This window comes from Microcebus murinus, chromosome 13, assembly GCF_040939455.1.
Source record: "Microcebus murinus isolate Inina chromosome 13, M.murinus_Inina_mat1.0, whole genome shotgun sequence".
In the NCBI taxonomy this organism is placed as follows: domain Eukaryota; kingdom Metazoa; phylum Chordata; class Mammalia; order Primates; family Cheirogaleidae; genus Microcebus; species Microcebus murinus.
The window spans coordinates 84,296,056-84,321,898 of record NC_134116.1 but is presented as its reverse complement, the minus strand read 5'-3'; the positions used below and the strand labels follow the sequence as shown (position 1 = coordinate 84,321,898).

General features: G+C 39.9%; 1 protein-coding gene across 1 annotated transcript in view; it reads right to left on the bottom strand.

The window, feature by feature from the left end:
- CDC16 (cell division cycle 16) overlaps positions 1–19,756 on the bottom strand; it is a 30,022-nt gene extending 10,266 nt beyond the window's left edge. The window contains exons 1-13 of the mRNA XM_076009621.1: positions 19,518–19,756; positions 17,917–17,971; positions 17,722–17,819; positions 16,752–16,790; positions 16,288–16,428; positions 14,672–14,831; positions 12,923–13,014; positions 12,303–12,436; positions 11,321–11,400; positions 10,698–10,747; positions 10,279–10,352; positions 8,593–8,718; positions 897–1,049 (exon numbers count right to left, since the gene is read on the bottom strand). Of these exons, the coding sequence (XP_075865736.1) occupies positions 897–1,049; positions 8,593–8,718; positions 10,279–10,352; positions 10,698–10,747; positions 11,321–11,400; positions 12,303–12,436; positions 12,923–13,014; positions 14,672–14,831; positions 16,288–16,428; positions 16,752–16,790; positions 17,722–17,819; positions 17,917–17,971; positions 19,518–19,565 (1,250 nt within the window). The 5' untranslated portion in view covers positions 19,566–19,756. The remainder of the gene's footprint in view (positions 1–896; positions 1,050–8,592; positions 8,719–10,278; positions 10,353–10,697; positions 10,748–11,320; positions 11,401–12,302; positions 12,437–12,922; positions 13,015–14,671; positions 14,832–16,287; positions 16,429–16,751; positions 16,791–17,721; positions 17,820–17,916; positions 17,972–19,517) is intronic.
- Positions 19,757–25,843: the final 6,087 nt, after the last annotated feature.

Here is a 25,843-nt window from a genome sequence, read left to right as displayed (position 1 = left end):
GTGGTTTAGAGCATGAGTAAGACAAACAGGCAGAGCATCGCCTCGTGTGACTTCTGCCAGGGACGTGGGCTTCACAAGACTCAGACGTCTCCCTGCCTGCGTCTGCCAGCAACTGTGAAAGCAGCTCCAGTTCTGATTTTGGAGCTACAGATGAATTTTAGTGAATAGATAATTCATAAATACAGAATTTGTAAATACTGAGGATTGACTCTATTAATATGTCATTACTATGTATTTTTTTAAAGCTTCAAATTTTTTATATACCTAGATAACTCAATTTTTAACACACACACACAGACACACACACACACACCACAAACAACACAGTAGTACTAATTTACTGTTTTAAAATTTATGTATAATTGAAATGCAAAGGATTATATTGATATTTTTCTCTCTTGAGTATGACACTGAACCACTTATTCCATAAATAATCAAGGTTACATTAAAGCTTCAACTGACCAGGAAACTCAGAGATTGGGTCATTCTAATTAGTTTAATTTTCTGATTTACTAGTAACTAAATAGAAAACTTTTTTGTTTCAAAAACTGTAGAAAATTTTTCTCAAATACATGAATCCAATCCCTAATCCACCCAGAGATGATGAAGGGTGCTGCCGTGCCTCAGGCCACAGCGTGGGTGTCGGGGGTCTGAGCTGTCTACCCACGCGAGGAAACTTATGGCAGCTCAGATCGAAGGACAATCAGGATCTGGGTTTAGAATTTTTAAGGCAATCCAAGATAACAGTTTCTTTCCCCTTTTAACTGTCTCCTCCTAAAATAGTACATTTAAAAATAAAAACCTGCTGAGGAGTCGCTCTGATCAGCTATGCCCTAGTGACTGAGGTTTCACTGTCTGCAGAGTGAACAGAAGGACCTGTGGTCTCTCATACTCACTCTCCGTTCTGAAAGGCAACCACTCCAACCTCGTGCATCACAAACGGGTCTTCGGGTGCGATGCTCAGAGCTTGGCCGAAGAATCTTTCAGCAAGTTTTGAGTTATTGGTCAAACCGTATTCTAATCCGATATATAGCATTGGCAAATGACACCTAAACACATTGGAAAATGTCACACATTCAATACCCAAAACTTTGTAATTCAGCAGAAACTAATTTGTCAACTTCAAAACTTACCTGGCAAAATAATTTAAACGTAGGCAAAACACAACATTTACTTGTTTCTAACTCTTAATTTACTAATATTTAATGAATGCTTAATAGGCGTTTAGGCTAATTGGCTGCCCCTTTTAGAATCAATCAGCAACTTATTTATCTTTAATTTTCATTATTCCACAGTCAAAAACCCCAAAACCCTCCAGAGTGGAACAGCGCCTGCCCTGTGATGCTGACGCAGGTCCCAGCCTCGCCCGCCTCCCTTCTCCTCACTTCCAGCCCTGCTCATCTTCAAGACTGTGTTCAAGTTCCACTTCCCTTTAGGAAGCTAACTCTGACTTTTTGAACCTAAAAACTCTTTCTGTGAATTCCCATTAAAATCAGTTATTATCAGTTCCACACAGAAGAGTTCTAAATAATGTCACGTGTATTATCCTATTTTCTCATCCTGAGATAGTTCTAGGCACACAGTCAGCACTAACCACTTTTTTTTTTTTTTTTTTGAGACAGAGTCTCGCTTTCTTGCCTAGGCTAGAGTGAGTGCCGTGGTGTCAGCCTAGCTCACAGCAACCTCAAACTCCTGGGCTCAAGCGATCCTGCTGCCTCAGCCTCCCGCGTAGCTGGGACTACAAGCACGAGCCACCATGCCCGGCTGATTTTTATATTATATATATTAGTTGGCCAATTAATTTCTTTCTATTTTTATGGTAGAGACGGGGTCTCGCTCAGGCTGCTTTTGAACTCCTGACCTTGAGCAATCCGCCCGCCTCAGCCTCCCAGAGTGCTAGGATTACAGGCGTGAGCCACCGCGCCCGGCCTACCACTTTTTTTTTATTTCAGCATATTATGGGGTTACAAATGTTAACTGATTTTTAATTAAATTTTAATCTATCTGTTCACACTATTGCATCAATGATCGCATTAAAGCAAATGTAATAAGATGATCCTTTAAAGATGATCTAAGACATCAATAAATAATGATTGATTGCTTGGCATGACCTTGGTTTTAATTTAGAATCATGACTCAAACTAAGATTCTTTTCAACATGGATTTTGGGGGGACAATTAAAAAAAGATTCTATCATCTACAGACAGGTCATGAAGAATCATTTGAAAGTATCTGGAAGAAGTTCTTTTGAAATGGCAGAGTAAGGACCTTCAAAACTCTATTCGTCCATAGAAGCAACAAGAACATTGGCAAAAATTGTTGAAAATCAACTTTTTCAGAACCTTGGAAGTTAAGCAAGGGCTTACAACAATTTGAGGAGTATATATATATATTCAAGAGACACAGCCAAGTCCCAGTAAGAGCAGCAAACTCTGTGGTGCTTTAGCTTGCCCTACTCCCACCTCTCTTCCCCAGGGTTGCACCAGCCTTGGAAACCACCAGCCTCACAATCACAGTCCTTGTAAAACAGCCTAGTGGCCACCGGAGGCAGAGGGTGAGTGCGGAGTTCTCACAACACCCACAGAGAGCTGCCACTATTTGGCCTGTCTCATGGCTTGTCTTGATCCGACCTCAGAGCTCACTCCTGAGAGAAGCTCCTTCCCCAGGGTATTTGTTGAAAACAGCTGGCAGCTGCCACAGGCAGCCATCATCAGTTGAGGCAAACAAGAGACCGGCCAAAACTTAAAAGGAAATCTGGGGAAGATGTCCACAGGGCCTGTGGAAGAGCTCCGACACATTCCTGGGCATCGGGCCATCCACACGTGTAGGGCCACATGCACGCCCAGGACACACCTGAGAAGGCCCCACACTCTCAGCTCTGTCGACCTTGAGGCTCCGTGCAAGCGGAAGCAAAGGCTAAGGCGGAGATGGCACCCCGTGTCGAAGGCGCGCCCCAGGCCAGGAACAGGTCCTTCGCCAAAGGTGTGGGACTTACTGGTTTGAGAGACGCCACACCAGAGAAGAGAGCAGAGGCTTCCGTGGCATCGCTGACACTTCACACAGACCACAGAACTAGTTATGGAAAGTCACTAAACAAACAGGAACAACAACAAACCCTGGGATGGAAAATCTGATTTCCAGGATTTCCCCATTGTATTACTTCAAATGTCTACTTTCAACAAAAAATAGACACACAAAGAAACAGAAAAGTATAGCCCATACACAGGAAATAAAGCAGTTAATAGAAACTGTTCTGGGAAAAGCTCAGATGTTAGATTTATAAGACAAATACCTTAAATAAACTATTTTAAATATTCAAAGAACCAAAGGAAATTATGTCTACAAAAATAAAGTATGAGAATAGTGTCTCACCAGAGAATAACAATAAAGAGATATAAATTACAAAAAAAACAACCAAATAGCAATTCTTGAGTTGAAAGGTATAATAACTGAAATAAAAAACAGACAGAAGAAAGCATCATTGAACTTGAAGATACGTCAACGAGATTATCCAGCCTGAGAAACAAAAAGAAGAAAAGTGAGCAGAGCCGCCCTCGAACACACCAGTACATGCACAGTAGGAGTTCCAGAAGGGGAAGGAAGAGGCAGAAAGAATATTTGAAGAAATAACAGCCAAAAGCTTTCCAAAAATCTCAAAGAACTCCAAGAACAAACTCAAAGAAATCCAGACCCAGGCAAATCATGGTCAAACCACTGAAAAAGACAAAAAAAAAAAAAATCTTTAAAGCAGTGACAGAAAAGCAAATAATAACACACAAGGGACCTTCAGTAAGATTAGCAGCTGACTTCTCATTAACTACCACAGAGGCCAGAAAGCAGCTGGGTTACAAAGTGCTAAAGGGGTCAACCAAGAATCCACACCCAGAAAAATTATTCTTTGAAAATGAAGGTGAAATTAAGATACTCTTAGGGGGAAAAAACTGAGAACATTTATTGCAGACACACCTTATTAGAAATACTAAAGAAGTTCTACAGGCTGAAAGCAAAGTACCCCAAAGAGTAATGCAAATCCATAAGAAAAAAACAGAGTACTGGTAAAGATAATTATATAATTATAAAAGGTAGTATAAATGTATGTCTTCTTTTTTCTCCTAACTGCTCTGAAATGCTTGGGACCAGAAATGTTTTGGATTTCAGACTTTTTTTTGATTTTGGAATATTTGCATTATACTTACTGGTGAGCATCCTAGTCTGAAAATCCAAAATCTGAACTGCTCCAATGAGCATTTCCTTTGAGTGTCATGACAGTGGTCAAAAACTTTCATATTTCAAATTTTTGGATTAGGCAAACTCACTTGTAATTTCATTTTTGGGCCTATCATATATAGAAATGTAATGTTTACCAATAATAAAATAGGGAGTAGGTGAAAGCAAAGCTGCATTAGAGCAAGAAAGGGACACCAAGCTGGGTGTGGTGGTGCACACCTATAGTCCCAGCTTCTTGGGAGAGTGAGGCAGGAGGACCACTTGAGCCCAGGAATTAGAGGCTGCAATGAGCCATGATTGTGCCAGTGGACTCCAGGCAGGGCGGCACAGCAAGATCTCATCTGATTAAAAAAATTAAAAAAAAAAAGAATGAAAGAAAGTGACATCAGAGGGTACCTCAAACCCATAGGGACAAATAAAGAAAATGAAAAATGATAAATAGGGTTAATATAACAAATGATATAAGTATATACTTGCTTTCATTTCTTCTCACAGCTTTAAAAAACAAAATTACATAAAGTAATAATCATAACAATGTATAACTGAGAAAATCTGTCATTAGCAGATCTGCCTAACAAGAAATACTGAGAGTCCTTTAGACTAAAATAAAAGGATACTAGACAGTAACTTGAATCCACATGAAGAAATAAGAGGCTGATAAAACTAAAACTATGTTGGTAAAAATGACATGATATAAATATATTTCTGTTTGCAACTCTTTCGTATTTGATTTAAAAGATAACTGAATAAACCAATAATTTTAAGTCTGTGTTGATGGGCTTATAATATACAAGATGTAATTTGTGTGACAATAATAGCATAAGGAGGTGGAAGGGAACAGAGCTCTATTCAAGTAAAGTTTTGGTATACTATTGAAATTAAATTGGCATTAATCCATACCAGATTGTTTTAAGTTATTAAATATAATCCTTAAGATAACCACTAAGAAAATAACTCAAAAAATACAGTATAAGACCCAAACAGGGGATTAAAATGGGACACTATAAAATATCTATTCAAGACAAAAGAAGGCAGTAATGAGAAATACAGGAACAAAAAGACATATGTAGAAAACAAAGAACAAAATGGCATACATAAATCCTACTTTATCAGTAATTACATTAAACATAAATGGAATAAACACTCCAATCAAAAGGCAGCAACTGGTAGAATAAACAATGACCTAACTATATATGTTGTCTATAAGAGATATACACTTTATTTCCAAAGATACAAACAATTTAGAAGAGGATGGAAAAAGACATACCATGCAAACAGTAACAAAGCAGAGCTGGTGTGACTACACTAATATAAGATAAAATAGACATTAAGACAAAAATTGTTACTAGAGACAATGAAGGACATTTTATAATGATAAACGTTCAATCCATCAAGAAAATAAAACAATTGTAAACATACATGCACCTAACAAGGGACACTGTGAATACCTGAGTCAAAAACTGAGAAACAGACAACTGAACAGTAAGAGTTGGAGACGTCAATACCATACCTGCAATAATGGATAGAATAACCAGGTAGAAGATCAACAGGGAAATAGAAGACTTCAATAACACTATAAAAATTAGACCTAAAAGGTATCAATGGGGGGAGGGGGGAAAGGGCATTTATTGAAACCTTAAAATCTGTACCCCCATCATATGCTGAAATTAAAAAAAAAAAAAAAGGTATCAATGGAACACTCCACACAAAAGGAGCACAATTCTCAAGTGAATCTGGAACAATCTCTACAACAAATCCTACGTTCACTCATGAAACAAGCCTCAATAAATTTAAGAGTCTGACATCATGCAAAGTATGTTCTCCACTACAACAGAATTAAGTTAGAAATCAACAAGGAAATTTGGGAAATTCACAAATATGTGGAAATTAAAATTAACATACTCTTAAATAACTAATGACTCAAAAAAGAAATCACAAAGGAAACTTAAAAATATTTATCCAATTTCAAACATTTATGCAAACACAGGCAGGTTAAGAGAATGCAAAGCTGTTCTGATGGGGATGTAAAACTGAGAGAAAATAATACTTATCCTGATGAGCTGATGTGAGAATTTAATGATATAAAGTTTGTTAGACTAGGAAACACTAAAGGTGTTTAATTTTTTTTTTTTGAGATGGAGTTTCACTCTGTTGCACAGGCTAGAGTGCCATAGTGTCAGCCTAGCTCACAGCAACCTCAAACTCCTGGGCTCAAGCAATCCTCCTGCCTCAGCCTCCCAAGTAGCTGGGACTACAGGCATGTGCCACCATACCTGGCTAATTTTTTCTATATATATTTAGTTGTCTAGCTAATTTCTTTCTATTTTTAGTAGAGATGGGGGTCTCACTCTTGCTCAGGCTGTCTCAAACTCTTGACCTTGAGCAATCCTCCCGCCTTGGCCTCCCAGAGTGCTAGGATTACAGGCGTGAGCCACCACACTTGGCCTAATTAATTGTATTATTATCATTTTTTTTCCCCTGCGAGAACAGGGTCTCACTCTATCACGTACGGTGGTATGATCACAGCTCATTGCAACTGCCAACTCCCAGGCTCCAATGAGCCTCCTGAGTAGCTGGGATTACAGCATATACCACTACACCTGGCTCAATTTTTTTTTTTTTTTTTTTGTAGAAACAGGATCTCAACACGTTGCCCAGGCTGGTCTTGAACTCTTGGGCTCAAGCGATCCTCCAGCCTCTTGGCCTCCCAAAGTGCAAGGATTATAAATGTGAGCACCCACGCCTAGCCATTATCTCCGATTTTTATTCTTAGCTAGGAACTAGTAACTATTCTGTTTGTGAGCACCCAGAATATCCAACAAAAATTACCAGACTCTGGTATATGTTCATAAGAAACAACTCATAGGAAGTTATTTTTTTTCCTTAACAAATTATCAGATAGTTTAAGAGAAATGTGCAGATAACTGGAGCTGAGTTCCAGAAAAGCACCAGAAAGGGTCTCACACACCTTAGTGGAAGGAAGGAGAGATCTGGACTCAGTACAAGGACCACTGAGGCAGACTGATGACCGGCTGAACAACTGTTACCTGGAGGGCTACTTCTAATCACGTGTTAGTGCTGTGGACTGGCTGTGTCCTCCCCACAAATTCGAACATTAAAGCCCTAACCCCACTGTGCCTGTATTTGGAGATAGGGCCCGTGAGAAGGTAACAAACATTAAATGATCGTAAGATCATCCAACAGTAAGGTGCCCTTACAGGAAGAGCAGAGATACCAGAGCTGCTCACTGCCATGGAGGACACAGCAAGGCGGCCACGTCCGCAACCAGGAGGAGAGCCCTCACCAGGAACCGCACCAGCCAGCACCTGGTCTCCCGTGTCCCGTTCTCCAGAATTACGAGAAAACAAAATCTATCCTTCAAGCCGCACAGTCTGTGGTATTTTGTTATGGCAGCCCTACCGACTAATACAGCTAGGGAGTTATATCCTTCACAATATTTACGTGGATGATTAGATGTAAAAGCCATACTTATCAAGTTTAATATGAGCATAAAAAGCTGGGGTTGATAAGTGATTTGGATGCAGAACTGAGTGTCAAAAAGAGTTTGAATAGTTTGAAAAGGCAGATCAAATCTAACAAGATTAAGTTCAACATAGATAAACATACAATCCCACCACTGAACACTATGAATAAACAACAGTAGCTAACTTTGAGTGCTTCAGTAAGCCAGTGAGTAAGTTTGCTGTTATTCTTTTTCAGAGGCTGAGTAATTTGCCCAAGATCAGGTAGCTGTAAGTGGAAGAGCCGGGGACTGAGTCCAGGCAGTATGGCTCCAGACCAGCCGCGTGGACCACGCACTCACATGGCCTCTCCACACAGATGGAGTCGTCGCCAGCAGAAGTGATCCACGTGAAAGAGCTCTGCAAGGTCTGACCAACGGTGAGACCAAAGAGTCAGTAGGGATAACAGCAACACTCTGGTCCTCAAAGTAACATACTCTTAATTAATAGTTTCAATATCAACATAATTGGCATTGATATAAATCTAGCATATTGGCAAATGCAGTCCTGCACTACCACTAAGCCACATCTAATACCTTTTGGTGATAGATAAGATACAGTAACTTTTATTTTTGCATGAGCAGGTGAAGAGCTTCCGTACTTCCCTTGGCCTCACTTCCTAGTTTCTTCTTGCACTGGTTGAAATAAATTGCTAGGCAAATTCACTATGCCAGCTTCTTTCCTCCCCTATGTCCATAGTTATTTTACAATCACAAGCTACTAGATAAGTAAAACGTTTTTTAGTTTAACAATCAAATGGCAATACTATCAACAATAGAAATTTCATTTCTTTTTGTCAGCAAAAACTCTTTTCACGGAGTTTGCTCAGCTGGCTCTGCCGTACCCCTTCATTAGCTGCGCTGCCGTGAAGTAGGCAGCCATGGCTTGGTCGTGCTCACTCTCCACCGCAAACGAGTGCCCATAGGCTATCCACGCAGGCCCGTAGGTCTTCTCCAGCGTCGTAGCTTTGCTGAAACAAAAGAAGTCATTCAAGTAGGATGATATTTTTTCTTAAATTGTTAATTCTATACAAGCAGATTGCCTCAAAGACACTAACATTCATTTGATAAATGAGTTAACATATTGAACACTGAGGTAATGTTTGTGTTCATTTGAACTAAAACAATATTTCATAGTATAAGCAAAATTTCAAGAAATTTTAGGGGAGGTCCCCAACCTTTTAGGTACTGTAGCTGAATCCACTTGCATTCTGTAGAGAATTTACAAACACTCCTTAGTCCAGGAGCTCCCTTTTGTCACCAGGTAGATAAAAAGGCCAGGAATCCTGTTAGATGCCTCAGATGCATGCCTTCATCCTGGCAACTTGCCAGATAAACTAATTGATAAAGACAAGTATAGCAAGGCTTGAGAGTTTAAGTGATAGCCTGCTGATGGTGGTAAGAGATTCGCCCTGGTGACTGGACTGGACTATGCATGAACAGTCTCCAGCCAGCGAACACCTTGTCAGGACTAACCCACAGCAAGGAATAAAGGGAATGTATCAGAAAACATGGAAAACATAAAGGATGATATTCTACTTCCTAGCATTTTATTTTCTAAGTTTTCTTTCTCCCAAATGGTCCCCATTTTGTGTAGAGTCCATTACTGAATCACACAGTAAATCAAGGAAGCATAGTTCAAAAGAACTTTTACAAAACAAATCAACTTCCTACTCAAGAGTTTTTCTAAAATACTGAGCACACAACCAACCAGAGAGCCTCTTCTATCTCTTCCTAGTGCAAGGCCCTTTCAGGTCATTTTATCAATTTCCCTAGTGATGCTAAGACATAAATATTGCATCATCCCCCTTTTTGGAGAAGAGAGTCAGGGAAACTAACCTTCTAAGGAGTTCCAGCAGGTAAGTCACAAAACCTACACTAGAATTCAGGTCTGATTCCAAAGTTTATCCTCTTTCCCTCAGAGACACTTTCTACTAATATTTTGTTTGCATAGAGGGAAGCACGGGAATTATATTTAAAGTGTTTATGTAATTCGTCACATATTAGACATTTTCCTAGACTTGAACAATACTGGTTAAATGCTTGATTGGGCTGCAATGACTGTCCGTAAGCCAAAACCATGGCGCACCCTCATGTGAGCCAATTCACTCTGCCAGCAATGCTGTTTTATAGTCACATTTAGGGACCCCAATCTCACGTACTTTCACATCATTTCACAACTATTAACAAAAGAAGTCTAAAAGTAAAAGGTTAACAGAATAAATTTTAAAAAAAGCCTTTCATACTACATTATTCTCTTTTGTTTCATATTTTTCTCATTTATCAATGAAATTAAAAACATATGAGCTCCCTGAGAACAAGGTCTAAACCACTGGTTTTTAAACCTCCCCTCATGGTATCTTATAAAGAGCAAGGTAAGTAATGGATACAACTGAATTGAATCTGTTGAAGAAAATATTTATTCTTCCACACTGCCTCAGAGTACCTACTAATTTCTGCACTAAAGCATATGAGCATGAAGTCACCTCCTGCAGGTTCCCTACAGAGGGAGGAAGGAAATAAGTCCATACCTGAGGTATCTTCTAGCATGTTCATTCTTATGACCAACCATGAGATAGTAACATCCCACCGCAAACCAAGAGACCTAAAAAGTTCAAAATTTACCATGACCAAAGATTGCTTAACCTTGAATTGGAATCTCTAACAAATTAGGCTAGAAAAAGGATAGACTAGATGTTCCTGTATCACATATTTCTAATTCAGAGAAAATAAGAAAAGGTTTCTGTTATAAGCTATTGCTTCAGTCTAATGGATTGAAAGTTAGTGCTGCTAAGCATCTTAAGCACTAGGAGATTCTGCTCTAACACTTCAAAACAAAACATTGTCTGCTTGAACTTAAAAATAAGCTACTGTCCAAATACTAAATATTTTCTTAAGGCTTAGCTAAGTAAAAAACACTGTAAGAATAAAAGAGATGTATATTACTTACGGGATTACTAGGATATAAATCCACCAGTTTGTGAGAAAGATAGAAAAGTTCTACATTAGGGAAAGGAAAAAAACAACACAATTATTCATGTGAAATGTAATTTAAAATATGACTTAGTTACAACTGTTCACAATCATACAAATTCTGTTCTCCCAAAAATGACTGCATACTTGTATTTCCTTCGAGATACAAAATCCATTTACCTAATAAGGTATAAAAACTCCACCGGGCAGACAGACCCAGTGCCAGGCCCACAGCGGCACTTGCTGAGTGACTGGAAAGGAGGATGGGAGACACACACGCAGTAGGCGCGGTGGGAGCAGACACAACCAGCAAAGCACTCCCCTGCCGCTAACTCCCACCAATTTAAAGCTAACCTACCTTGAAGCATAAATTACATTTGAGAAAAGCAAGGATAAAGAAATAAATTGTTCTGTTGGGAAAACAGAATAGACCATTGGTCACTTAGATAAACATTTCTTCCCCAGTTGTTACCTTTATTGTGGAACTTACTATATTGTTACCCGCAATCTCAACTAGCTAGGATTTATGAGACAAAATTTCAAGCGTTACAAAAATTTGCTTTTGTCTTAGAAATTGTTTCAATTAAAAAAAATTCTTACCATTTGCTTTATTCAGCTCCACAAGTGTCCCTATGTGCACAGGTAAACAGTTTGCATGGAAAGGATCTTTTTCCGTTACTCTGAAAGTTAAAGCCACACATCACCACCCAGAAACAGGCCACGACAGCGCTCTCTACCATTAGCTACATCTGAACAGTCATTGTGCATCTTGTACGGCACTGTGGGTTGTGACACTTTCTACCTCCCTCACTCCACCATCTTCAGGTTGGTTCAGTTAGGCAATGATTAGGTTATAAATGAAAAGAAAAATTCTAGTTTATTTGTAAGGATAAAAATAAACATTGCAACACACATTTACTTTAAATCAAGAGAACTGTAATACATAAAATAAGTAATCCAATTAAAGGATCAAAAACAATATGAAATATTAAATAGATCACTAATATTTCCCAATTAAAATTTCTGTGATTTCAAGGATTTTAAACAACTCGAAAGATCCACAAAAAAATAGTGGATGTAATTTAGCTAAAGGACAAATTGAAATGATGTACACTGGAAAATTGGCATGTGGGGATATGGCTTAGCTAGTGAGTGTGGCAGACTGAGCAGTATCTGCAGGACTGTATTAGGCTCTACTAAAGAAGGGATTTTATAAAACTATGTGCCAAAATGCTATTTTCAAACTTGCAAATTATCACGATTGGGAAGAGGAACATGTATATCCCTCCCAAGGTTAATGCAACCCTATTCCATTTATTTGATTATTCAATTTTTTAAGGAGTTCTTTGTAGGAAGATATTTCTGGAAGTTTTAGGAATCACATATAGAATGTAGTAAACCTATAAATATACATGCCCGTGTCTGTAAACTGCTCTTTCAAGACAGCACCCTGCTCAGTACTCTGCAAACGGCAAAAGGAAATCATCCAGTTCAAGATTACGCAGACAGCATGTCCGTGAATTGCTTAGGTAAAAAGGATTGAACTTCATGTTACCACACAAAACTGGGTAGATATACTTACACAGAAGTAAGCTTGTAGCACATTTTGAAATCACAGTTATAATAATGTCTCTCAGCTAAAGACACTACCACATCCAGATTCTCTTGCAAGCCATCTACTGACTCAGGGATGACAGTTTCACTAGGCTTATTATACTGAAACACAGAGAAATTTAAACATAAACTCAATGAACAATAATAAGACAAAAGGCAGACTCAATTTATGTTTGACCCAAGTAGTTAAAAATATTTACACTGGACATATGTGAGCCTCTGAAAATCTTTTTAACTTCATATTTTATCAGTACTCCTCAATAAGTTTAATTTTGTTCTCAATTTTATCACAGAATTCTATAGTAGGAAGCATTTCCCAAAGTAGAAGTTCTGGTAGCATAAGAAAATGCAATACCATTCCATTTATTTGATTATTCAGTCTTTTAGTATAAGGAGTTCTTGGGAGGAAGATATTTCTGGAAGCTTTTTTAGGAAGCACATGTATTTTACATAATCTAATTCTAGTCTTGCAAATGTACTAAATTAATAACATTATTTTTAAAAATTTAATAAAAAATAGAAGCCAAATTTATGGGAAGAAATAAGATATTTACATAAAGCAAATGGCATCTTTGTGTTTTTACTTACCTTTTTTAATTTGTTCTCAAACAGAAAACGTAGCAATTCCTGTTCTTCAATACAGAGCTTGCTAAGAGGCAGCGATTCAAGAAGTTCTTTTTCTTAAAAATGTTGAGAAAACAAATAAATGAATGTTCTCATAATATTTACAGGGGGAAAAAAATCAGCAACTAAAAATATTCCCCTATAGTTCTTGCTCTAAGTAAATCAAACTCAAAAGAGAAAATAACAAAATCAGAAGGTACTACAAAAGCTGACACCATGGTCTCCAAGCCCAGGAGAGAATTATCCAGAGGGCAGAGGCAGCTCTTCCACGGCTGAGGCCAGGAGGCTTCCAGACGGTTCTTGTCATCAGCCATATGGAGCCACAACCCCAGCACAACTGACACCCTGCACGGACCACTCTCTGTTGTGATGTCCTGTGCATGACAGAATGCTGAGCAGGATCTCTGGCCTCTACCCACCAGACACCAACACAACCTCCCAACCTGCCAATCTGCCCCCAAGTTGTGACATCGAAAAATGTCTCCAGACATTCCCAAATGTCCCTCCAGGGGCCAAATCACCCTGGTTGAGAACCACTGCACTAGGCTGAAATATGTTAGAGGAGGGTTGGGCGCAGTGGTCACACATGTGATCCTGGCACTTTGGGAAGTCAAGGTGGGAAGACTGCTTGAGCCTAGGTGTTCCAGACCAGCTAAGCAAGAGAGTGAGGCCCTGTCTCTACAAAAAAACAAATAAATAAAAACAAAAAAGAAAAATTAGCCGGGCATGGTGGTGTGCATTTATAGTCCCAGCTATTCAGGATACTGAGGTGGGAGGATCACTTGAGCCCAGGAGTCTGAGGTTGCAGTGAACTATGATGAAGCCACTGCACTCTAACCTGGGCAACAGAGCTAGACTCTATCTCAAAAAAATAAATAAAATAAAATATGTTTGATTCAACCACAGTTTTCTGGTTCTCACAGTTTTTAATTCAACCACAGTTTTCTGGTTCTCTTCTTTACTCACCTCACACGACCATGGATGCCAACACATTTGGACAATGGTTCTCAGTCCCTGTTGTATGTTAGGACCACCAGGGAGTTTTAAATCATCTGATGACAGGGCCCCACCCTGAAGGTTCTGACTGAACTGGTTTGACACTGACTTTTTTTTTTTTTTTGGGGGGGGGGGAGGGGTTTGAGACAGGGTCTTGCTCTGTTGCCCAGTCCAGAGTGCAGTGGCATCATCACAGCTCACTGCAACCTCAAACTCCTAGGCTCAAGCAATCCTGCCTCAGCCTCCCGAGTATCTGGGACTGACTACAGGTATCTGCCACCATGCCCAGCTAATTTTTCTTCCTTTCTTTTTTTGTCTCCCTGTTGCTCAGGCTGGTCTCCAACTTCTGGCCTCAAGCAATCCTCCTGCCTCAGCCTCCCAGAATGCTAGGATTACAGCTGTGAACCACAGCTCCTCAGGGATTTAAAGTGCAGCCAGGTTGAGAATCACTGAATCAGATATTCAAATCTTGGTTTATACTACCTCAGTCACATCCCAAAAGGATGGCTGCATCACATCCCAATTCCTAAAGATTTGGATAGAAAAAGGCACTGCACAACACTGCATTTTGCAATGTGCTTCATATTTTTGAAGACATTAAAAGTTACTAGGTCTATTTAAACCTGTACATAGCCTGCTCTTATTATATAGATTTCAGAGGAAAGAAATCCAAACAGTATTAATTTTGCTAAACATAAAACACCTGAGTTTCCAAACCTTCTTGTGCTGTCAACATGTGGTGTGATGTTAAAAGATCAAATGCTTCAAAACAGTAGACATCGAGCTTCAAAGCTTCTTTATAGCTGTAGGTCGCTAGAGTTCGATTATCTAGCGCATCATAGATTTTTCCCCGTAGAAGACAAATAGAACTCTTTATCTGTTGAAAAAATGATGAATCATACACTAATACTTTTAAACTTAATTTTTTTTTTTTTTTTTTTAAGACAAGCCCCGGCTAGAGTGCGTGCCGTGGCGTCAGCCTAGCTCACAGCAACCTCAAACTCCTGGGCTCAAACAATCCTACTGCCTCAGCCTCCCGAGTAGCTGGGACTACAGGCATGTGCCACCATGCCCGGCTAATTTTTTCTATGTATATTAGTTGGCCAATTAATTTCTTTGTATTTATAGTAGAGACGGGGTCTTCCTCTTGCTCAGGCTGGTTTCGAACTCCTGACCTCGAGCCATCTACCCACCTCGGCCTCCCAGAGTGCTAGGATTACAGGCATGAGCCACTGCGCCCAGCCTAAACTTAATTTTTGATCAAAAATTATGTATTAAAATACTGAAAAGTTTTTCTTACATCTAAAGGGATTTGGTTCATCCCAACTGTCAAGATGTAAATTAACAGAAACATAAAAGCTTCTCCAGTCTATCTTCCATGGACTCCAGCAGATCTTTAGAACTAACACACATGCACAACTACTAGTTCATCATTTGCTTTGGCCGAAATAGTGCAATGATTTAGAGACAGCAAAAGAAGTGTGCATAAATCAGACTTTAAGATAGAAGGTTGGACAGGCAGACCCCCATGAAAGGCCTTAGTGACGTTAGGAATTGCCAGCAACGTAGCACAGCAGTCACAGTGCTCAGGAGCACGGCTCACTAGAGCCAGACAGACCTGAGTTCATATCCCAGCTCTGCCACTTACTTGTAACCTTGGACAAGTGACTGAACCTCTCTCGGCCTCAGTTTCCTTTCCTCATCTGTTAAAAGGGGAAAATACTATCCAGCTTAGAGAGCTCTGTGTGGACTAGAGATGCCAATCTCTCTATGGTGCTAGCACATGGTAAGGTGCTCAAAGACAGACATCTCATGCTGCCATTAACGAGAGGATGTGGAAGCCTGACTCCTGTGCCAGACCCCGAACCTCAAGGAACACATAACTGAGCCTAAAGATGATCCAGAGATGGGCAGCCAAAATCATTAAGAAAATGAAGGAGATTGATAAATCAAAATTTAAAAAACAGTGAGCATTATGAGAGAATCTTATATCTAAGCAGTGTCCTATAAATTGTTTTAAAAAACAATTTCATAAAATAAATAATAATACATTAGAAATAAATCATGTTCTTAGCAGATAAGTTAATGGATAAGAGGTCCTAAAATAATAATGATAATACCAAACACTCATAAATGCATTTATGCAAGAAAAAAATTTTTTTTTTTTTTTTGCGACAGTCTTCTTCTGTCACCTTTTGGTTTTTGGTGGGCAAATTAAAGTTGGCAACATAATTAATATGGTAACATTCAAGTAAAAGAGGCAATTTGTTTTTGTCATGTCATGTGGGCAATGATCACTGCTGTTACTGAAGCATGCTAACAGTGCTACTTACTGAGGACTCTGACACTTCCCAGTCATTGGAGGAGTCTTTCAAGCCACTTTCATCCTTTACGTTTTTTTCAAATAGTCTTTTGTTGATGGGCTCCTCCATGTCGAGAATATCGAGGGCCTGCTGGTGCTCTTTCGCAGCATACTGCGTGGAAATCAGAAAAACCGCTCATCACCCATAACTTCCAACACTTAACAAACACATACTCCAGATTTTTAAAGGGTAATAAATATTTTACCCATTAGTTAAATTTTAAAACGTCTAAGTTAGAATTTTCTTTATGTGTGCCTACTTTTAAGAAAGGCAGAATCAATATAACAATGCTAAAGAAGAGAACATTTCATCATGAAATACTTTACTAACCTGCCACACTGCATCACCAAAATCCTCACACATAGATGAGGGATGCATAACATTCACACAATCGAACTTTCACCAAATAAAAATGAAACTGAGAGCATACTCACATGGCATCTAGCTGCAAGGTAACGACATGCTTCATATAACTAGAAAGGAAATTAATATATTTTAAAAGTGGCCAAAATAATATTTATCTTCACTTTTAAAGAAAACTGCAATGGAGTTATTTTCGTAATTTCTCCTTTTACTCTTGCAGTTAAAAAAAAAAATCCAGTCTTTTTAACCCACCTTCATCATGAAACTATCATTTATTAGGCACCAAGGACTCAGAACGGAGGAAGGACCTGCCTCAGGAGGTGATAGTAGGGGAGACATAAAGACAGCACAGCGCAGTGAGCACTACAAAAGGGTGTAAAAAGCACCAGTCAGTTGAAGAGGAAAATATCTGCAGGGGAGCGGAAGGGCCCAGGCAGGGGAGGAGAGTGCTGGCCAACCCTCCCAGCACTAAGCGTGAGTAACTCTTGCATGTTGAGGAACTGACTGCTCATCATGACTGGAGCATACGCTGCATGTGTGCACGGTGGTGGGTTAAACGCAGACTGGAGAGAAATCTAGCAGAGCCCCAGGTACCTACTACTGCATCTGACTTTATCCTGCAGGTAATGGAAAAATCACTGAGTGATTCTGTGGGTGATATAATCAGATCTGTGTTTTGGGAAGGGAGAAACTGTTACTGGAGAAAAGAGACAGAAAGAGAGGCTATAACAGAATAGACAAGAAATGAAAGGCCTGATACATATGAGTGGCAAGGAAAAAGAAAGGAATAGCCATGATTTCAGAGCTATTTGGAAAATAGAATTTTGAGACTAACTTAGTGACTAGATGTGGAATGGGAGAGGAAAGGAAAAAGAAGGTGACTGAGATTAGGTATAAGACATTTTATCTTCACACTCAATAAGAAAAATGTAATCCTTTTAAATAATTTTGACATGAATAAAACATACACCTAAAATAATAATTCAGTGAATTTTTTTTTTTACAGCATCAAAGAGCTCTGAAATCCATGCAATTACTTACTTTGTCCAGCTTCCGTGACCGCAGTGCATGGGCTGCTCTATGGTACTGAGCTGTCAGGTACAGGCACTGAGCCAACCAATACACATCCTGGGGCTCCTCTGGAGGGAAAATTACATAGATGGTCAGAGGCACAAGTTGAAATAGAAAAATTTCTAAAGATTAATCAGAAAATAAAATCAGCATTTTGCCACTTACCATGAGACAGTGAAGCTACTTTATCTGCCCAAAATAGAGCACTTTGATACTGTTGCTATGCAAAAAAAAGAGAAAAAAGAAAAGTGGTTAATTGCTCTCTTATTTCCATAGTTTTAAATAGACATCTGATATAATTAGAATGCTAGATAATAAATCAATGTCTCAATACAGTAATTTTTTACACATAATAGGGCCTATCAAGCATCTATCTTATATCTTAGCTAGGGTGAATTTTAGTTTAATGGTACAATAAAAACATTATTATAAGATCTTTGTATATACAATTCATGAAGGTAGTTTTTAAAAAACTCATATACTGCACAACTGTATCAGCAAGTATCTAAAACAGTAGGTAATTCAAATGATTTACTTTGCAATATCTAGTCATTAATACTCTTTGTGCTGATATTTATAGACACTTTCAGTGAACTGTTAATGAATCCCAAAGTGTAACTGAGTAAATAAAACACTCTATTCAAACACTTCATATAATACAGTTGTAATTTTAACACTCAAATTTTAAAAACACACACACACACACACATATAGATATATTAACTAAGCTTCATTAACCATGGGGAAAAACTCACCTCCTCTAGCCAATTCACACAAAAATAAAGCAGATGACAATAGAAAGCCACTCACAAGTTTACCACAGCTGGCTAGCTGTAGTCCCTGTTCTAGTTCTCAGTCCTTCCACAATCTCTGCCTCAGTTCCCCTGAATGCAAACCAGGAACACTACTGCCAGGGGCAGGAGGAATGCTTACAGGATGGTTAACAAATTTGCTTGATATAGGCTCCTGGAGGGTGGAAACCAGGCCTGTCATATTTCTCACTATATCCCAGTGCCAAAGAAAAAGTAATCAGAAAACATTTAATCCAGCTGACTTACAGTAAACAAAAATACAGCGCTCCAAGGTACTGCAAACATTTGGCCACATCACTCAGCACCCAATTCAGAATACTTTGCATTAAACATGGCTTTTCCCTCACTTCTGCCTTTCCAACTTACTGGGAGAGCAAGTAGTTTAATAAAAACTAAACGACACCATACAAGAAACTGACACTGACCGTGGAAGTCACGTCTTTCTTTACACACTCTTTGCTATTCACTCAAGGGTAGTGCAGAAGGTGCAGATGTAGTTAATAAGAATTTTTAAAGTACTGACTTGAGACAACTTAAAACTACATTCCCTTAAATTAAGCCTAATAAGAATTACGACGAAACCTCTCGAAAATCTTCTATTAGCCTGCCAAATTCTAAGGCCACCCTGCAGCTTCCCTCTAAAAATAATCCTTCAGCTTCCACGTTGCACTGTCTACTGAGCACCTGCTCTGTGCCCGGTGCTGGGCCGGCTGCAGCTCAGACCGGGGGAGAGCCTCACCCCTGACCCTCGCGGTCCTCACCCTCCAGGCTGCACAGACCGCGCGGGACCGGGACCCCCCGCTTCGGGGCGAGGCGGAGAAAAGAGGCGCCCCAGACAAAGGCCCATGGCCGGCGCGATCCAGCCTCGGCAGGACCCGAGCCCCACGGAGACGGACGCGGGCGGCCTGGCCGCAGCAGCCGGGGGCCCCGCGCTCCCCGGCCGGCGCCGCCCACCTGGTCGAGGTACTGCCGGACTCGCTTCCGCAGCTGCTCCAGGTTCATGGCCGCGCGGGCCGTGGGCGGGAGCCCGCCTCACGTCTCCAGCCGCCGCACTCGCCGCCGGGCGCGCGCGTAGCGCCCGCTGCCCCCAGGTCCCCGCTGTCGCCTCTCGCCCCACGATCCCGTCTCAGCCCAGACCGGCTGGAGGCCCCGCGCCGCCCGGGCCCTTCCGGTCCAGACGCGCCCCACCCCGGAAGGCCGCAGTAAACGCGTCCCCCCTCGCGAGGGAAACGCACGCCGCGCCGCTGGTTCCGGTGCGCTGTCTCGGCGCGGAGCTCGTCGTGCTGGAGGAGCCGGAAACTGGGACGGCGCGGGTGCAGTGACGCGAGGCGCTGCGGTGTAGGAACCAACAAAGGAACGGACGGGACTCCTCCGGTGAAAAATCGGGTGACATGTAAGCAACGGACACGGAGGTGACAGGAGCTGAACCTTTCTTTCCCATGATAAACTTAAAATTTGTTAATAAAAGTAACGCATTCTCATTACAAAAAAATTAGTGTACACGAACAGCCAATGAAGTCAGAGATAAGCTAGGGAAAATTTTGAAACCTACCACAAAATTGCAATAGTTTTTAGATGTAGAGCCAATATTTCCTTTAGGTAATATGGCGATATGAAGAGACCAGTGGGTCAAGCTATTGGCAAAAGACCTTAAAAGACACTCCACAGGGAAAGAAATGGATTTTAACATATGAAAGAAGGCCCAACTTAATTCATAATAAGAAAAATTAAAATAGAGTAAGGTACCATTTTTCATGTATCAGTAAAGATCAAAAGGTTGATGACCCTTTGTTAGCAAGACTGGGGAAACCGGCACACCCGTTGTTTTTGTGAGTGGTATCGGTATACTCTCTGTGATGAACAAGTTACCTTTCAAAACAAAAAATTTTCATACTCTGATGATTCGAATTTTGGGAAATATGCTATAGATATGCATGTGTGCAAAATGACCTGCATATAAGGACAGTCATTGAAGCACCATTTGTAATATTAATAGCAAAAGGTTACAGGCAATTTAAAGACCCAGCAAGTAAGGAACTGATTAACTAAGTCGTGGTATACTCATATAATGGAATAAATACTAGGTGGCTGTTTAAAAGAACAAGGCAGCTCTTGTATGGATATGGAACAATCCTAGATACAGTAAGTGGGAAAAAGCAAGTATAAGACAGTGTTTATCATATGCTTCCATGTGGGTGAGCTAGAAAATTAACAAAAGATTGGGTAGAAGGATCCTTACCTATCCCTAGAAAGACGGATGAGAAAACTGACATGGTGCAGTGCCTTCTGGGAAGAGTACTGGGAAATAAGAGATAGAAGTCAGAGAAATGCTTCCCTGAATGATGTTTTCTGCTTTTTGAATTTCAATCCATGAACACATGTATTACCTTTTGTGAAATTAAATAATTAAAACTTAAATCAAACTTAAAGCTGTTAGAACTTTAACTTATCCTGAGCCATGGGCCACACAGCATGCAGCTGCAACTTCTGCCTTTTCTTCATTTTCCTGTAAATAATTAGGACCAAAGTGCACCTGAGACAAAACCCCCTCAGATTACTACCCCTCCTCAAGGAGTAGTGAAGTAATCTTTCTTGCAATGTAGCAGTCTGTATCCAATCAAATAGCCATGGCATGTACACTTGGTCTTATATGGAAAATGCAATCCCCTGTCTCTGCCCACGTGAGTGAAACCTTAACTTCCCTGCTTTGGAGCGTTGACTCCATTTGTTTGAAGTTAGTGCTTCCTCCGGTGGCTGTCTTCAAGCCTCTCACTCAAAGAAACTCTGTACTTAATCGTGTTTTCCTGTCTCATTATTTCAAGTTGACACTTTTAAAAGTAAATGTAACTTTTATAAACATAAAAATGTAAGAAAGAAAATACAGAGTAGGCTGTCATTCAAATAAATGACTGTGTCAAAAATCTCCGTCAATGGAGGCTTATTAAGCCAAGATTTTTGAGGAAAAAAATCACCAGGAAAAACAGGAACCACAGACAAGCTGTGGCTGTTTTTCTGAAGGGGAAGTGGGAACCTTCAGCATTTTAAAGACATACAGACAGAAGGAAAAAGGTGGGGGGGGGTGGTGACCAATGAGGCAAAGTGGTTGCATTCTTGTGAGACCCAAGAAATCTACATTTTACAAAAAAAAATAAGGGGAAAAGGGAGTGAAGGAAGCATCAATTGTGCAGATGTCCCTGGATAGGTGGAAGAATGTCTGATTCTGTCTTGTCTCCAGTTCTGCTAACTATAAGATGAACTTGTAATTCATTGTTAGTGTGGAATCAGCTTTAGTTTTAGCTGCTAGACTTACATACAGTTTGCATGTCCTTGCTTATGGGAGGTTAGCAAGGAATGTCCTGAATGATCTGTGGGGACAGTTCTTCCACAGTTGTGTTACCGAAGAAATTTGGTATTTGTCCCTGAGGCTGAATCAGTGAGAATGAAGACGGAGGACAAGTGGAAAGAAGGAAAATGAAAGAGAATTTTTTATTAATTTTCCGGCAAAATGAGGAGGGCAGCAAACTAGCAGCTCAAAAGACCACCATCCTTTCTTTAAGCAGAAAAGCAGGGCTTTTTAAAGGGGGATTTTTGCAGTTGGGCTCAGGACTGCATGACCAGTGTCAAACTTTGGACTACTGTTTAACTATAATTGGTGGTTTCCATTGACTTTATCTCTGTTGACTGTAATCTTGTGACAATTCTGTTAAGCCATCTCCTGTGGTTTAAGGCACTATTATAGAAAACAAACCGCAAAGAACATTTTTCTGCCCCTTTGGTTACTGGTCTCAGGAAGGAATGCAGGTTTTAATTCCCCAAAAGGGTAGGGAGTTTTAAAGAGACAATATATGAAACATTTCTTTCCCCTTTTTCAGACCTTTACCTCTGTTACAGGTATTTGAGGCTTTTACCTTCTCTTTTTTTTTTTTTTTTTTTTTTGAGACAGAGTCTCGCTTTGTTGTCCAGGCTAGAGTGAGTGCCGTGGCGTCAGCCTAGCTCACAGCAACCTCAAACTCCTGGGCTTGAGTGATCCTTCTGCCTCAGCCTCCCGAGTAGCTGGGACTACAGGCATGCGCCACCATGCCCGGCTAATTTTTTATATATATATCAGTTGGCCAATTAATTTCTTTCTATTTATAGTAGAGACGGGGTCTCGCTCTTGCTCAGGCTGGTTTTGAACTCCTGACCTTGAGCAATCCGCCCGCCTCGGCCTCCCAAGAGCTAGGATTACAGGCGTGAGCCACAGCGCCCGGCCTACCTTCTCTTTTGCATAAGGAGTTGAGGGGTGGCCCTGAGACTTTGATTTTCTTTTTATGAGCCAAAAGAACGTAAAACTTCCCCTAAGGAATCCCACCTTCTCAAAATTTCTTCTTTTACCACTTCTGCGAGTGGTCTGCTATGTTCTTTTCTATGTATGCATATATATATGTAATATTTTGAAATTATATTTTAAAATTATCCTGTATGTTTCCCTTTCCTTCCACTCCCTCTCCACTCCTTCTATGCAAACAGGTGGTAATCGGCTCTGTGCTCATTAACTTGGGGCAGGTATAATATGGCAAGGTATGTTTTAAGCCAAATTTCTAATTGCTTCTTTCATTTAATAACATTCTATATACTGTAATCATTTATATATTACATCTTTATGTTTTGTCTTTTTTTATCAAATGGAAAGGGAAATAAAAATCTCAGGACTCCCCCTGCCCCAACTCCTTATGCAAAAGGGAAGGTCCAGACTGGAGGCTGAGTCCTATCACACCCTCTTCCACATGAACAGCTGCTACTAACACCATGCAGCAGCTAGATCCCCACAGGAAGGTAAAAGGCCAGTTTAATAACATTTACCTTTCTCTCTACCTGATTTCTCCAGAATTTGGAAATTATGTGTGAGTATTCTTATTTTATGGCAATATAACTATTAGTATGACTTCAATAAGAGTATGTTTTCTTTTGTCATAGGTACATTGGAGACACTGGTAATTTTACTAAAGCTTTGACAGGAATGGCATAGTCTCAGATATGACCAGACTACTTTGAGGAATTGAGGTTGACTTTATAGAACTGATAAAAAGCCCCTTGGAAAGACAGGCCTAATACACATCTCCCTTTCAAGGTTCCTGACCCTGTGGTAAGTAAGGAATGCCACTTTCTGACAGGCCCAGGAACCTCTAGATATTTTGGAACCTTGAGAAGAGAGGCCTTCACCCAAGTCGTACACGTATTACAGTCTGACAGTGAATCCTCATCTTGGCTTCCTACCCTGGAGAGGGTTTTACAAGTCTAATATATGATTCCTTATAAAAAGCTTCCAGAAAACCTAACTTAAAAGGGCCTATGTGGCCATTCATTATTCTTGTTGCACTTTATGCAAATAATCAGGCCAAGTATAATACTAAAAGTTATTTTGCAAGTAAATTGGTCCTACTAAGATTTATCTTTGCTAGAAAAGGGGAACTGGAGGGAGAATAACTATGTTTCAGAAGAAAACTGTAGCACACCTGGTATTAGTTTCCAGCCCTGGACATTGTTTTGTTTTTTTGTTTTTGAGACAGAGTCTTACTTTGTTGCCCAGGCTAGAGTGAGTACCATGGCATCAGCCTACCTCACAGCAACCTCATACTCCTGGGCTCAAGCGATCCTACTGCCTCAGCCTCCCGAGTAGCTGGGACTACAGGCGTGTACCACCATGCCTAGCTCATTTTTTCTATATATATTTGTTGGCCAATTAATTTCTTTCTATTTGTAGTAGAGATGGGGTCTCGCTCTTGCTCAGGATGATTTCAAACTCCTGACCTCGAGCAATCCACCCACCTTGGCCTCCCAGAGTGCTAGGATTACAGGCATGAGCCACCATGCCTGGCCTGGACATTGTTTTTGAGTTTTTATCATTCTCCTACGATTTGGACTAAATTCTGAATTATTTCCTGGCTACAAATCTCCAAAGAAGAACCAGATTTTAATTTCCTTCATGATGTTTTTAACTAACTCACCAGTGGGATAGGGGTGTTTTCATCCTGGCCTATAGTTTTTTAAAATTTTAATCCTTGTATCATATTTCATTGTTTTATTTCATTGTTTTACTTTTTCTGAATAAACTTAACTCATGGTATTCTGAAGATTAGAAATGATTCAAGGCCGGGATGGGACAGGGGCATCCAGGAATGGCCTTCCTAGCAATGTGGGGGGACTAACTCCTGTGCACAAAAGGAACCAAAACTGCTTGAGTTCATCCACAGTGTACCTTGAAAGTTCTTGATGAAAAGGGGAGAAATGAGAAAAGAGAAATAGGGAGAGATATGAGTATGGGACCTCAGTCATCCCCCCTGCCCCCGGTGGGGGGGCAATTGTCAAAGGTATTTTGTTCCGGACTAGTTGCTTCACACATTATTGTCATGTTCCTGGAATTTGTGATATAAGAACATTGTATAGACAATCAATAGCTTATGTTATTTTAATGTATATTCTTGGTAAACAGTTTAGGAACTGCCTCTACCTTTTTACTTAAAATCCCACTTGTGACTGCTGCTAATTGGAGTGTATATTTAGAGCAACTCAAATCTGTCCTACAATGTGGCCATCCTTAACCTTTGAGCTTAAATAAACTCTATAATTAAACACATTTTCTGAATCTCATTATTAATGTTGACAAGCCTAAGGAGCATCACTCTAAGATCAGTGAAGCTGATGTGGCTGTAGGTTATAATAGGTGTTGAAGGGGAAAAGTACAAGTTGAATGAAACATATGTGGACCCCAGGCCATACTATTAAAGCATTTCACTAAATTATTTATGATAATGCTTTTGTTTTGTTATTCCCCTCTTTCTCATGACAGTGTGGAGAAAATATTTTATAGATGGTTATGATTTACTGTACTATATTATGTTATTGCATAACATAATAAAAGTTAAATAAAACCCATGAAAAATAACCCTTTAAAAAGGCAGTTTAATTTTTTTAATATGAAAATTTTATCCTTTCCTTTAAAAATGTAACTGTGGCTCTTTTACCAAATAAAACTCTTAATAAAATAGAAATTTGTGCTGCTTCTTTAATTTCAACATATGTAAATTGATAAATGTGATTCAACATATAAATAGAAGCAAAAACAAAGATCACGCGATCATCTCAATAGATGCAGAAAAAGCATTCAACAAAATTCAGGACCCTTTCATGATAAAAAAAACCCTCAACAAACTAGGCATAGAAGGAACATATCTCAAAAGTATAAAAGCTACATGTGACAACCCCATAGCCAACAGCATACTGAATGGGGAAAAGTTAAA